Here is a 14640-nt window from a genome sequence, read left to right on the forward strand (position 1 = left end):
AGAGTCTTTAGCACTCAGACACTAACCTTGCCAGAACCTACTTGCACAACATCGATAAAATGCATGAAGCAAACACTACTTATTTGCCTCTCTCCGATGTATTGAATGCATAGTTAGTGCTAGAGGGTTTAGTGCTTACTGTGAGTTATTTCTGCCAAATAGATGACTGAGCTAAACTGGTACGTTCCCGGAGGAAGGAGAAAGCAGCCTCCAGGGGAGGAACTCAGTGCTATGGAAAAATGCCGGGTTGGGCTGTCGGACCAGGGAAAGGAGGCGAAGGCGGAGCGGTGTTCACACCAGCCGCTAGTGGGGTCAGAAAGCAAAACCACCCAGTGACTCCGGGAACAAACTCGTGCACGCTGGCGTGTGGTCTGTCCCACAACCTGGACATACCGTATGGGGCAGTAAAGAATCCCCACACGGAAGGCCAGTGTCTCCCTAATTGATTTGCAAGTGATTCCTTGATTGTCCTCCTGCCCATAGCAATATGTAAAGCAGCAACAGAAGCAACAAAACCAAGTCTTTAGCTGGGGTTGGGGTAAAGATGGAATGAGGAAAGGCTTTTATTTTTATTTTTTTTATTTTTTTTTTAAAGATTTTATTTATTTATTTGAGAGAGAGAGAATGAGAGATAGCACGAGAGGGAAGAGGGTCAGAGGGAGAAGCAGACCCCCCGCTGAGCAGGGAGCCCGATGCGGGACTCGATCCCGGGACTCCAGGATCATGACCTGAGCCGAAGGCAGTCGCTTAACCAACTGAGCCACCCAGGTGCCCGAGGAAAGGCTTTTAAACTTGTTAAACAGCCACTAAAGAGACAAAACGAGGGACTTCATTATCTATATACTGCTCGAGGTGGCTGCATTTCTTATATTCTGCTACTGGAGAATTTGTAGTACAAACCTCATTTAGACAGACTCAGTACAGATCTGTATAATTCCAGAAGCTCTTAATTAGGGTGCAGATGAGGTAGGCCTAAAATAGTGTAGCCTAATAGACCTTAAAATGGTTGCACTAATTCGCCGTGCATCATCAATAGACAGGAATGGGCGAGCGCAGCATGATGCTACCCTTGAGTGGGAGGAGTGGTAACAAGGAGCCTCCACCGGGAGCCTTCAGTAGAAATGTCGCAGTGTGAAACCACACCAGGTGGCTGCCGCATGCGGAGCAGGGAGCTTACGAGTGTCATAGAGAGGATTGGGAATGGGAATCTCCATCGAAATCCACTTTTTCCCCAAGAATTCCCTCGTGTTCAAATTCTCAGACGTTATCAGGAATCCAGGGTTAATCGTGAGAGGAGAGAATGCAGGGCTGGGGCCTCAGTGCCACAGGCCCTGGGTTGCATGGTTTCCCAGGAGGGCTGCTGGGGAGCAGTGGGGTCCGGCTGCCTTTTTCCTGCCACAGCTGTTAGGTCTCTATGCTGTAGATGGTTTCAGGGGGATGTGGTTCTGGGGGGCTAAAGAGGGAGCTCAAGGACAGCAAAGGTTGATTCCAGGAGACTGTTCAGTCTCCATACTGTGAGCGCTAAGGTCCCTGAGGATTGTCGTTGTGGCCAGAGTGAAGGACAGCCAACCAGGGGCTGAGGTGTTGGAGGCCGGGGAGCCCTGTTCTCTTTCCTTCCAGGCCCTTCTTCTTCTTTGTGTTGTTCTTAATGATTCCTTCTGCAAATTCTCTAGATCTCTCAGAGAAACCTTGAAAGGAGCCAAATGCATTCTGCACCTTTAACAACACTTGCTGGTTCTTACTCTATAGAGAAAACGAAAAATTCGGATGTAAACAAACAGTTGTGCATCTGTGTGCAATGATTTCTTCGCTCCTCCATCTATGAAAAGAATGAGTGTTGAATAATCACATGTTTAAAATGGTGTTTTGAAAAATATCCGTTTAAGTTGAAAAGATCTTCCACCCCCTAGAGATAAGTTTTCAACACACTGAGAAAAAAAAAAAAAAAAGATTGCAGACATTGATTTCTTGGCACACATCTCACCCAGCGGGCCTGCAGTGGGCGGTAATGAATACGGCCCGTTGTGTTTCCCGGCTGGGAGGCTGTCAGCAGAAGGTGAAGTCTCATCAAACAGGGAGTGGTGGCCTGGAAGTTAGGGAGAAGGTGGGATGTGTTCCAGATTCCCGGTGGGTGCCTGGGAGGGGGGGACACCCTGAGGGTTTGAAGGAGAGAGCATGCGGAAATGGACGGGCATCTTTACAGGCCGATTGATGCCTCCATTTCTCCTCCTGCTCTGATTCTCTGTTTATGAGGCACTGTTTCCCTCCACCCTCCGGAGGGCCCTCCTTGCTAATCATTCTCACCCAGGTGCCCTGCACATCTGCCCTGGGGCATCAGCAGTGGCCACTGCCCTGCAGAGCTGAGGCGGCCTCCGGCCCTGTCAGTTAATTGTGGGTTGCCCTGAGGAGGAGGTTGTGCTGAAGCATCCAGCTATACTGGCCTCAGTTGTCCTGAGCCCAGGACCCACCTCGGGCATGAAGGAGGCTTGTCCGCACCATGTCTGTGGTTTCCAAATACAAAGCCAACCCATTCAGTACAGGAAGAAGCACATTCTTCTTCCATGAGACTTTTAAGACATGACAGGATAGCACCAGTGTTTTCAGCTAATAGATATGAAATCTGTATTTTGCCTCATAATATTACATTCTTTGAGTGGCATTTTAGACTCTCGAACAGATTTTGGATTCAGGGTATAAATTTCTCTGGTTTTCTTTTTTTTTAAATGACAGTTCTTTGTTATGTTATGTCCAGATAAATGATGTGATTGGAGTCCTCAAGAGAAATATGTAAATATCATGCCTGAATGAGGTAGGGACAACTTGCTCATTTTCTAATAAAAGTAAAACATATGGTAAGAACGTAAGTCTTGATATGGAAATATTTTTTAAACAGTTGGAAGTCCTCTTAGAAATGATCCTGTTGCGGAGTTAACATCTGCTCACGTCTAAAATAGTCTCTATGTTTCAAATAGAGGGGAGTAAAGGACTATACTGGGGAGGCAGGCAGTGAGGGGCAAAGTAGGTGTCACCTTTCTCATACTTGTCTTTCAGATGGAACCCCAGTGAGCTGGTGGGTTGGAAGAACCAATGAAACACACACTTACTGGGGAGGTTCTCTGCCTGATGCTCAAAAATGTGCTTGTGGATTACAGGGGAACTGCCTTGATTCTCAGTATTACTGCAACTGTGATGCTGACCGGAATGAATGGTGATTTCCATATAATTTCCCTGTGCAAACTGTTAATTTGTTATTGCTTAAACTATGTGACTTAGGCAGACATTGGACGAGACAGTTCTATAAAGAGAAGAGATTAAAGTATTCCCTAGCCAGTTCAAGGTATAAGCTTTGATGTGTACAATGTAATTAATCCAAAGCCTGAAGTGTTAAGGTAGCTATTTCTGTTTACTTGTGAATAACTAATCATGTCCATTTTATTTTTTTTCTAATAAGACAAAATAGGAATACCAGATTAATGTTTCCCATTCACTGAAAGTACAATTACCAGGCTTTCCTACAGTTAAGTTTAACCCAATTGATAAGATGACTGCCCCATAGCTGACCCAGGCTTGCTTGCTCACCTCCTTCCACTGCTAGCTGCATTTTTAAATGGCCACATAGGGGAAATCAAACAAAGCCCGGAGTGCACAAAAGGGGATTATGGAACACAAACCTCTCCCTATTGCTGGAGGTCTCAGAAGGCTTCCAAACCCACAAAGAAGGTGGAAAGGGACAAATCTTCCAGCTAGCACTCCAGGTAGCAAGAAATAACTCCCTGAAAACTCATGAGACCTGCCCTCATACAGATTTGGAGTTCAAATTTACATGGTCCTTGAATTAAGTTAGTGTGGCCACAGGTTGGCAGCACTGATGGATCATCATAGAATTACAGGACATTCTTGCTGGAGGCCCGCCCTCCCCTAGGATTCCCGCAGATAAGATGCCACCAAACATGAGCTCACAATCAGTGCTACACAGCCCCGGGGGGCAGAAGTGGGAGGCAGAAGAATCCACAGAGTAAACTGATGCCTAAAAATCCCAGATCATGGATACCTTAAGAACATAAGATAAAATAAATACGTGAGCTGTTGGAAAAGTAAGGCCTGGGATTGGAAACGTGAGAAAGCAATGAAATATGGTCGACAAAGGTGATCACGATTTCCAAAAGAACCAAACGGATGTTTAGAAATGAAAATTTTATCATTGAAATTTAAGACTTGTCGGATCAGATATTAGACACAAGTGATCAGAACGCTGGTGAAATGGAAAATGTGTACAGATAAGTGGCAGGGACTGTAGCACAGAGAGACTCTCATGGGGGGAAGGAAAGCAGGGCGGGGAGGGGTGGTGTGGAGAAGGCTGAACAGGTGTCTGAGTCAAGTTTCAAAAGAGGAGATTGGCGATAATTAAAGGTGATAATCAAATAGCTAAGAAATGACCAGATTTGAGAAAATACCGGGATGCCCAACAGGATAAATAAAAGTAAATCCATCTGTAGACACATCATGCTGAAACCAAGGAAGATTAAAGAGAATGAGAAAGGGGGCAGAGGTGACCAAAAGAGGCCAAAGCAAGGACCCCGGGAGCCAGCCGAGCTCAGCCCCGCGGGCACTCCGCGGCTGTGCAGGAGTACACTAACTGTCCGACTCCAGGTGTGTCCCCAGCCGAGATACAGTGAACACCCAGACGGACAGACACAGAAGAAATATACCACCCGCGGACTCCACAAGAGGAAGTTTCAAGAATGGTTTTCAGAATGAAAGTAGGTGAACTTGTAAGGAGAGTCTCAGATGCAAGAAAAAATATTGAGGAAAGAAATGTGTAAACTCAGAGGTTAAAAAAAAATAAAAGAGGCAAATACCAGATACCAGTCACGTATCCCGGCATATGTGGAATTGAAACAGGAGGGGGCAATCCGATCCTGTTAACAAAATGATTGTGATTGACAAAGGAACTAAAGCCATGTTTAGAAATAAAAACATGATTGAACTTTAAAACTTGTTTCATAGAAATTTGTCAGCCTTAAATTGCTTACAGCGCATATATTAAAATTTTAAGTGTAGCTGCTAAAGAATAGCAACTACCCAATATTCAAATCAACAGAGGGAAGGAAGGAAAAAAAATGGGATTTTGAAAACTTAATTAATTCAAAAGAAGGTAGGAAATAAAATTTTAAAAAGAAGAGGAAACAACGAGCAACAAAATAATGTAAGAATGTATGAGTAATCATGAACAATAAATGTGACAAAAATAGCCATTTAAATCCAGATAGATCATTTTGAATTAAAAATAATTATATCTTGTTTGTATGCCTAGAAATGTTGAAAGCAAAATGCTAGATACAACTTACCAAGCAAATATGCACAGAAGTAAGTAAAATTTTAAAGTCTTTTTTTTAAAGATTTTTCGACAGAGAGAAAGCCCGCACGAGCGCATAAGTGGGAGGAAGGGCAGCGCACGTAAGTAGGAGAAGGGCACAGGGAGAGGGCTGCCGAGCAGCGAGCCCAGCAACTTGGGGCTCATCAGAGGACCCTGAGATCATGACCTGAGCCAAAGTCGGATGCTTAACCAACTGAGCCACCCAGGCGCCCCAGAATTTTAATGTCTTCATATGGACAACAGTTCCTATCACCATATCATGATGCTTTTTAATTTCATCAGAAAACCCCTAATAATCCTAAACTTGTATGTTTCTAATAAAAATGACTCAAAATGTATATAGAAAATAATTGGCTGAACTGAAAGAAGGAGTATATGAGTCGAACATTATAGGCAGAGGTCCAAGCACATATCTGTTAGCGCTTGGTAAGTCAGGAGGACAAGAACTATTAGGGATACGGAACATTTTTAAATGAAATCAACCCCTTGATTTGGTAGGCACTGAAAATTACAGAGTATATAATATTCTCAAGCACAAATGGCACATTTTTGCAAACTGATTCTCCTAATATTTCATAAAGCAAAACCCAGAAAATTTTGTCGTAGTTGTTATCATATGGACAATTTCTCTGATTACAGTGCATTTAGGTCAGAAATGAATAGCAGAGGGACAAAAAAATATAGGAGGCATTTCAAAGCCACAAATGATTAGAAACAAGGAAAGGAAGATTACATTATTCGTAGAAAATATGGTTGCCTACCAGGAAAACCCAAGAGGATATGCAGAAATATTATTGAAATTAATGAGAATTTAGTAAGGCTACTTACTGAATCTTAGAATAACTGTGAATTCTTATGAAGAGCTTGTTACCATAAGAAAATATTCTAAAAACCTCTTGCAAAATCAACACTAAGACTGTAGTGCCTTGGAATAAAGATAACAAAAATATGCAAAATTTTGTGGAAAAGACATCCTAAAACTTTATTATGAGAGTCTAAGAAGACGTATCTAAGTGGAGACATGACATGACTGCCATGAGTGGGTAAAATGAGTATTTTCTTGATTCCATTTAATTCCAATGCCAAACATTTGTTTAGTGTCTGGGACAGTGACACACTGTTTAAGATGTACGTGGAAAAGCAATGGCCGATAACAGTTCTGAAGGCGGAAGCCCGCGGTGGAGCCTGGCCATACTGGACACGGAGTGTCGCGGGACTGCAGTAACCGAACACAGGGCGTTTGCCGAAGGGGTGAGCAAATGGACAGAGAGCCTGGGAGCTTTCAAAATGGGGAACTCCGGATGGGAGTCATTGGGTTGTCCCCAGTGTAGCTTTCCCCTGAACAATTATGAAATGCGAAAGCTGACCCGATATTTGTTCCCTGTAGCTTTTCCCACGACTCAGAAGTCGTGATGGCTCTGTTATACCTCAAAAAAAGTCTGCTGCAGAACAGCCAGTGGTAAGAAGAATCTCTAGAGCACTCAGAACTGAAGACAAAAAGGATGCGGCTTTGGAAGTGCTCTCACTGAACGTTTGAAACCGATTGTGAGAAATCATCATGCCCAGATGGGCAATGCGCCCAACTTTTGGAACAAAAAAATAGAGAAGCAAGAAAAAAAAAAACTGAGATATAACTAAATTCTGGCAATTTTGAATGAGTCTGGGGACCATGGCAATGAATATTGTCCTACATGAAGCATGGGCATTTGGGAATGACCTGCGCTGATAAAGAATTTTCAAATCAGAGTTTTTTAAAATTTCCTCAGATTCGGGAAGTTACTTTGCAAACAACAGAATGAAAAAAAGAACTTATTATAATATCTGCTTTAATACACACAATTACCCATTCTGATTTTCCTTAAGTTTTTTTGCAGGGCTCTGTGTGCTTTGTCATTGCTAGAAACAATTAAAGTGTAGCTTTTCACTACATTATAAATGTAGCTTTTAAATGGTTCTTTAAAATTCAGGAATACTCAATGAATAACTAATGCACTTACATTTTCCCTCTAGATGTTCTACCAAAAGAGCAATGACAGGAATTAAAATGTTTATTTGTAACGTTTACTGATACTTAACACCAGGAATTAATTGGGTGCGTTAGCCCCACATTTATAACAAATATATTTTCAGACTGACTCCCCCCACAACCCATGACACCTTCTAGCTTGTGACCGACCGCCTGTCCCGTGCCCAACAAAGCCAGGTGTTGGGTGTCTGGGATGACCAGCCTGTGTGCTTCCATGCACAGAAATTGCAGGGCCTCACCCAGATAAAGCCCTGGGGTTTTAGTTCGTCTGATTTTTGGAAACTATCTGATTCAAAAAATATTATTTCTGAACTTTCAGAATATTTAGTTCAAATTTTTCATATCTTACTAATATGTACTGACATTTTGTTACATTTTTTAAGCAAAATAAAAATGTTAATAATTTTAAAATTTCTACCTCAAAAGAATATTTTTGATGCCTCAACAGAACGATTATTAAGTGATGCAGATTTTTTTCAAAGCAAAGCTATTAGGCTGAACCATTCGAAACTGCTGATTGTCTTGACTTGCAAAAATGTCAGTTTCAGATGCTTCCATTTGTATATATCAGAGTGAGGGGGGCCTTTGTAATTGTTAGAAATTAAAACTTCCTAGGTTCTACACAGACACAGGGCACCTGAACAATACATTAGACAAACTATTATTTGTTCCTAAATCCAAAGTACATATGTAATTGAAGTATGCAACAAAAATATGAACAACTTTCAAGGTGCAGAAAAATCTTCTTTCTTTGCCCAGAGAGGTGGTTGGTGGTACAGCCAGCTGACTGCCCAGGACTTCTGGCTCTATTCTAGTTTTTGTTGTATTGGAACCATTGACATTAACGCTGTCCTAAATATTCACTTACATGATTTTATTAAATTACAATTACATTTTTGTTATTATTTATAATATCCACTAGGTTTCCTGGGGACATCGATGGTGGTTTTTATGCCCATGTCCCCGACACACAGGGCCTGGCAAGGAAACACTGTGCACTAAATGTTGGTCGAATGAATGGACGGTGACAGTCATGGACAGAGCACTTCCCATGCATTACCTCATTTATTAATTTTAAGAGCACATTGTGTCATACTTTCAGTTTGGTTTTGGATCAATCTTTTCTTTATTTTTTTTAATGGATGGCATCAATAAGTAAGGGAATGCCTAGTACCCACGATAGGAATTTTGAAAATTTTAGTAAAAGAAAAAAAAATCTGGGAATTGAAAACCTAAATCTTTTCAGTCAGGTGTTTTTGTTTTTTTGTTTTTAAATGAAGCCAGGCAGATCTTGCACATGTAAGTTCTGCATTTAAATCTTACACGGTGGCTAGATTGGCAAGTGCAGTGAGCTACTTCATTGCAGTGAAAACATAATCTCATGCCCACACTGATGGTTATGATTTCGGACCTGCCTGCTATTTTCTCTGTGGTCACGTAGACAAACAAGGATCTCTGATCCTCAAATGACCTTATTTAATACGTTACTATGTAAGAGTTCGTATGAGCCGTTTGATTTCCTTACTGTTATGTATTTACAAATTTAGCTTAATCTTAATGCAGTAAGAGACTATTTATTACTTCTCTGGATGTCATTCAGAATAACGTTAAGGTGGCCGTATTTGTTTTGTAGGACCAGCGACACAGTAATCCTTTCTCATAAGGAGCACCTGCCAGTCACTCAGGTTGTGATGAGCACCACAGGCCGACCACATTCAGAAGCGGCTTATGCTCTGGGGCCTCTGCTCTGCTGGGGGGACAGTAAGTAGTGGCAGCAAGAGGAACTGTCTTGGCCCTGGAAAATACATGTCAATGTTTTAGAAGACATGTAGCTGCCTGAGTTCATAAAAACACCGTCTATCCTAATAATCTGCATTTCATTAGGAATGTGTTAACTTATAAAAGGAATGTATATTGGCATTGTACTTGAGAAAAAAAAATGAGAAATGTTATATTACCTTTGGAGTATGAGTCCTCTATGTAGTATTTAAATCAGACTATTGCTGTGAATGTTCATGGAATGATCTGAAATATTGTATCACCCGGTCAGCAAACATCTAATATCTGCCTACTCAGTATAAGTATTGGATGAGTGCTGAGATGCCTAAAACTGGTAAGATAATGAGAAATGGGGTGACAGAAACCATCAAGGGTACCTCTTCATTAATACCCTCTGACAGTTTTGCAAACCTCGGTGGTCCCAACTCTCCTTACCCCTCCAACTGCGTCTGGATTTCTTTTGTATCCTTCCCTCTCCCAAACTAACTGAAATAAAATATGTCCACTCTACCTTTAATTTACCTCTTTCTAATCCCTTTTGAATATACTCTCTTTAGGCCTTCTCCTCCATCACTCCCTAAAAACTGCTTTTTCCAGCTCATCAGTGAGACCCTGACATTGCTGTATCCAAGTTTTACTCTCAGGTGTCATCTGAGTTGACCTGTCAGCCACTTTGGTGTCCTCTCCTGATTCACTCTTTGATTCAGGTCTTTATTTGGCTGCCAGCTTACCCACAAAATTCTGGGTTTTCCCTCCTTTTTCCTTCCCCATGCCAGTGGCATCCTTTGGGGTGTCCCAGCCCTGCATCCTCAGCCCTCCTTCCCTCTGCTCTCCAGTGGTGAGCTGTTTCCAACAGAATCGTGGCCTTAAATAGCACATTGATGTCAATGAACCCATCATCTATTTACCTCAAGCCCAGTTTCCCTGAACTCCCACCTCTGGCATTCAACTGATTATTCTGTACCGAAAATAAAAATGTTTCCACAGCAACCTTCCCCGACTCAGTGCATGGCAACTTCATTCTTCCTTTTGCTTAGACTGAAAACATGACAGTCACTCATAACTTCTTTCCTCCCTTAAAACACATCTGACTCATCCACAAATACAGATCATATTGCTTCACACTTCAAAAACAGGTCCAGAATCCACTTCCATGGCCGCCAGCACCTGGATTGTTGCCGTGGCTTAACTGGCCTGCCCACTGGCCACCTTCCCCACTTACCTGAGACTCCACATAATGGCCAGAAGGCTAAGTCAGGGCACGTCAGTCCTCTGGCCCAGACTCTCCAGGGGCACGCGTCTCAGAGGAGAGGCCAAAGTACAAAGTCCACCAAGGCTGCCGTGGCCATGCTGCCCTCTGAGCCCGCGGAGCCACAACCCTCCGTGGCGGCCCGTAGGAAATGTTGCCATGTGAGGAAATCCTGGCATTTCTGAAACTTGCTATTGAGAAAAAGTAAGTTTCCTACTTCAGATGACAAAAATATTGAGAGGTGGATCATCAAAATGTAATGAACATATTGATGTGCCTTGACTGATGATAGTACGAAGAATTGTTTTTCCCACTCATGACCTTAAACTGCAGACGACAGCTCTGTGTCCGGATAAGACGAATGAAGCACACCCACCTCATCTCTCCCACCGAGTCTCCCCATAAAACCTGGGCAGAAGGCCGGAAACAGTTATCTCAGGACCCTGGGAAGCAAACGGCAGCAAGGAAGAGAAACCAGAAGGCACCACTTGCTTTTTCCTCCAGCATCTGTCGGTCAAGCCAGACGTGGGCACTGGGTCACAAAGAGGTCCCGGGAGAAGCCATCTAGCCCTGGCTGGAGGAGGGAACAGAGAAGTCCTAACTCTCGGGGAATGCAGGAATTCCATTTCCCTCTTTTTCTATCCAGGCAGACCCATGGCAATAGCAGCAGAAGTTGTCCTGAGAATGCATAAGAGCCAGGACCTTGGAAGGGGACTTTCGCACTGAATAGGGCAGCTGTGGCTCAGAGATGGTGGGAAGACTCCTCTTATTTTCGTTCTCTTTCTCCACTCACCCATTACTTGGCAATGGACTTGGTACAGTTGCACAGGAGAGCACTATAGAGCAGTCTCAATAGAGCCCATTTTCTGGTTCTGTGACTGAAAAGGGAGACCAGGGAACCAGAAAGTTCCTGGAAGAGCAGAGGGAGGTGACAGTTCAGGAAAGCATGTTATATGTTGTTTATGAAGTCCTGGGCTCACCTCAGAGTGACACATGCATGGATCCGATCCTAACTGTAGACCCAAGAAGTTGAGAACCGAGCCGAGAGTCTCAGACCCAAGACCCAGGCTGGCCACTGGATGGTGCATGAGAAGGGGAGAGCTGAGTCGTGCTGCAAAGACTTTGAAAACTGGACTGCCATTAGAGACAGCCCACAGAAGGCAGGTGGGAATGTGTGGCCAGATCTTAATGAGGCCAACTGCCAGCAAAAAAAACCCTAAATAAATTAAAAAGAAAAAATAAAATGTGTACATATATATATATATATAAAATCAACATGTTCCACAACATTTAAACAAAGCCCAGAGTTTATTAATATAATATTTAAAATGTCTAGGAAATAATCCAAAATTACTTAGCACAAAGAACCAGGAAAATGTAAGCTGGCTTGGGAAAATATAATCAACAGATACTAATGCAGATATGACACAGAGGTTAGAATTAACTGATAAAGAGTTTAAAACAGCTATTACATAAGAACTCTAAAAAGTAATCATAAACACTTTTGCAGCAAAGAGAAAAAGAACATTTCACCAAAGAAATAGGATATACAAAGAGCTAAATGAAAACTTTAGAACTGAAAAATATGGAACTGAAATAAAAGATGCCCTGGGTGGGCCAAATAGTGGATCTGAGATGAGACAGTCATTGGCCTTAATGACAGGAATGACTCATCTGACCAAAAGAAAGAAAAAAATCTAAAAATGAACAGGGCCTCAGGGAACTGTAAGTCAACAACAAAAGATCTGACATTCATATAATTGAACATCCAGAAGCAAACGGAAGTGTGGTGCTGAAAAAAAAATTTTTTTTTGAAAAAAAAATGGCTGAAAAATGTCCAAGTTTGCCAAAAAAAGACTTGAGAAGTTGAATGAACTTGAAACAGGATAAACTCAAAGAAAGTCACCTCCAGACACATCATTATCAAACTGCTGAAAACAAAGGCAATGAGGGATGTTTTGCTATCAGCCAGAGAGAAGAATGATACATTCACCTACTCAAATGGCAGTGACTTTCTCATTAAAAATATGGAAGCCAGGAAGGAAGTGGCAAAACATTTGTCAAGTGCTAATCGTAAAGAATTGTCAGTCTGGAATTCTATATTCAGCAAAAGTCTCCTTCAGGGATAAAGATAAAATAAAGAAATTCTCAGGTGAAGGAAAGCTAAAAGCATTCCTTACTAGAAGATACTTTAAAAGACTTTCTAAAGCAAGATTCAAGTCAGAAGGGAAATGATATCAGAAGGAAATTTGGGACATCAGGGGTGGAAAATCAGCATTAGAAATGGTAAACATCGGGGTACATATAATAGACTGTTCTCCTGTAGAGTTATTTTAAGTATATTTGTGGGTTGAAAGCAAAAAATACAACGTTATTTCATAGAGCTTTTAATTTGTACAGATGAAATACATTTGGCAACAACAAATAAAGGGACTCAGTAAAGTGACAGAATCGTTGGCGAGGTTTTGACATATGAGTCCAAGCGGTTAAAATGTAGATTCTGAGCAGACTCTGAAAAGGTAAGTGTATATATATATATATATATATATATATAGTCATTCCTAAAATAACCAATCAAGGAACTGCTACAGACAAACAAAAGTAGAATACTAAAAAATGTTTAACCCAAAAGGAGATAGAAAAGGGGAAACAGAGGAACAAAAAAGTATAACAAATAGGAAAAAATAATAAAATGATAGAACTAAATTAAACTTGTCAACATTTGTATTTAATATGACTGGTCTAAACAAACCAATTAAAGGACAGATTGTTATGACTCAACTATGTACTGTGTACAAGAAACTCACTTCAAATATAATGACATCGCAAGTTTAAAAAGAGGGACAGGAAAAGATATACTACACAAACACTAATGACAAGAAAGCTGGAGTTTCTGTATTAAAGTTTTTGTTTGAAAGCATAGAAAATTAATAGATACAAAAAGAGATTAAGAATACATGAGAATCCTAAATGGGTTATACTAGTAACTGAGCTTCAAAATACATAACAACTGACAGGATGGAAAGGGGAAGTAGACAAATTCATAATTATAATTAGAGAATCCAATACTCCTCTCTCGATAACCTTTGGAACTAATAGGGGAAAACAAGCAAAGTGTACATAAAACCTGAATGTCACCACAAACCAACAGAATTTGATTGACATTTATGAACACCGTAGCAACAGTAAAATACATATTCTTTTCAAATGCACATGGATACACCATATTCTGTGTCACAAAACAAACTTGAGCACATATCAAATAAATCATACAAAATACATTCTCTGGCATAAATGAATTAAACTAGAAACAAAGAACAAAGAGACTGAGAAAGTCTCCAAACACTTAGAAATTAAACACCAAACTGCTAAATAATAAATGAGTCAAGGAGGTCTCAACAGACATTATAAAATAAATTGATCTGAATGAAAAAGAAAATACAACATATCAAAAATGGTGGGAGGCAGTTATGGCAGTACTTAGAGGGATATTAATAGCATTAAGTGCTTATAGTATGAAAGAAAAAGGTCTCAATAATTTAAGCTTTTACCATAAGAATTTAGAAAAAGAAGAAAAAAATTTCAAAATAGCAGAAGGAAGGAAATAAGATAAGAGAAATCAATTAAAAGCAGAGATCTATAAAAACAAAACATTTTTTATAATATCAATAAAATAGATAAATCTCTAGCAAAACTAAGGAAGAGAAATATTACCAGTATGAGGAGTAAAATCTAGAGTATCACTACAGGCCCTACAGACATTATTAGTATAATAATGACATACTACAAACAACTCTACACACATAAATTCTCCAACATAGATAAAATAGACCAATTCTTTGAAAACCACTAACTACTAAAACTCACTCAAGATGAAATAAACAACCGGAATAGACCTAAAAGTATCAATGGAATTGAATCCAGTCTGAGATGACTTCTCACTGGTGAGTTCCACCAAAGAAGAAATAACATCATATTTATACAATCTCTTTTGGAAAATAGAAGAGGAAATTCTTTCCAACATTTTATGAGGGCCAGCATTGCCCCAATCCCCAAACTAGACAAAGAAATGCAAAAAAAAAAAAAAATTAAAAAATAGATAACTATGGACAACATCATCACAGACCTATATGCAAAAATCCTCAACAACATTAGCACTTAACCCAGGAATATTTAAAAGAATAATATACCATCGCCAACTGGGGTTTA

At 40.6% G+C, this 14640-nt stretch overlaps 1 protein-coding gene across 3 annotated transcripts in view; it reads left to right on the forward strand.

The window, feature by feature from the left end:
* Positions 1-14640, forward strand: part of LOC114219815 (contactin-associated protein-like 3) — a 185826-nt gene that overhangs the window by 145597 nt on the left and 25589 nt on the right. For all 3 annotated transcript variants that reach the window (XM_088019136.1, XM_088019135.1, XM_028117407.2), the window contains 2 exons: positions 3052-3208; positions 9037-9164. In XM_088019136.1, coding sequence (XP_087875262.1) covers positions 3052-3208; positions 9037-9164 — 285 coding nt within the window. The remainder of the gene's footprint in view (positions 1-3051; positions 3209-9036; positions 9165-14640) is intronic.

The sequence above is a fragment of the Eumetopias jubatus genome, unplaced genomic scaffold (assembly GCF_037043125.1).
Source record: "Eumetopias jubatus isolate StellerSeaLion01/CBP00866 unplaced genomic scaffold, mEumJub1_p1.0 scaffold_15, whole genome shotgun sequence".
In the NCBI taxonomy this organism is placed as follows: domain Eukaryota; kingdom Metazoa; phylum Chordata; class Mammalia; order Carnivora; family Otariidae; genus Eumetopias; species Eumetopias jubatus.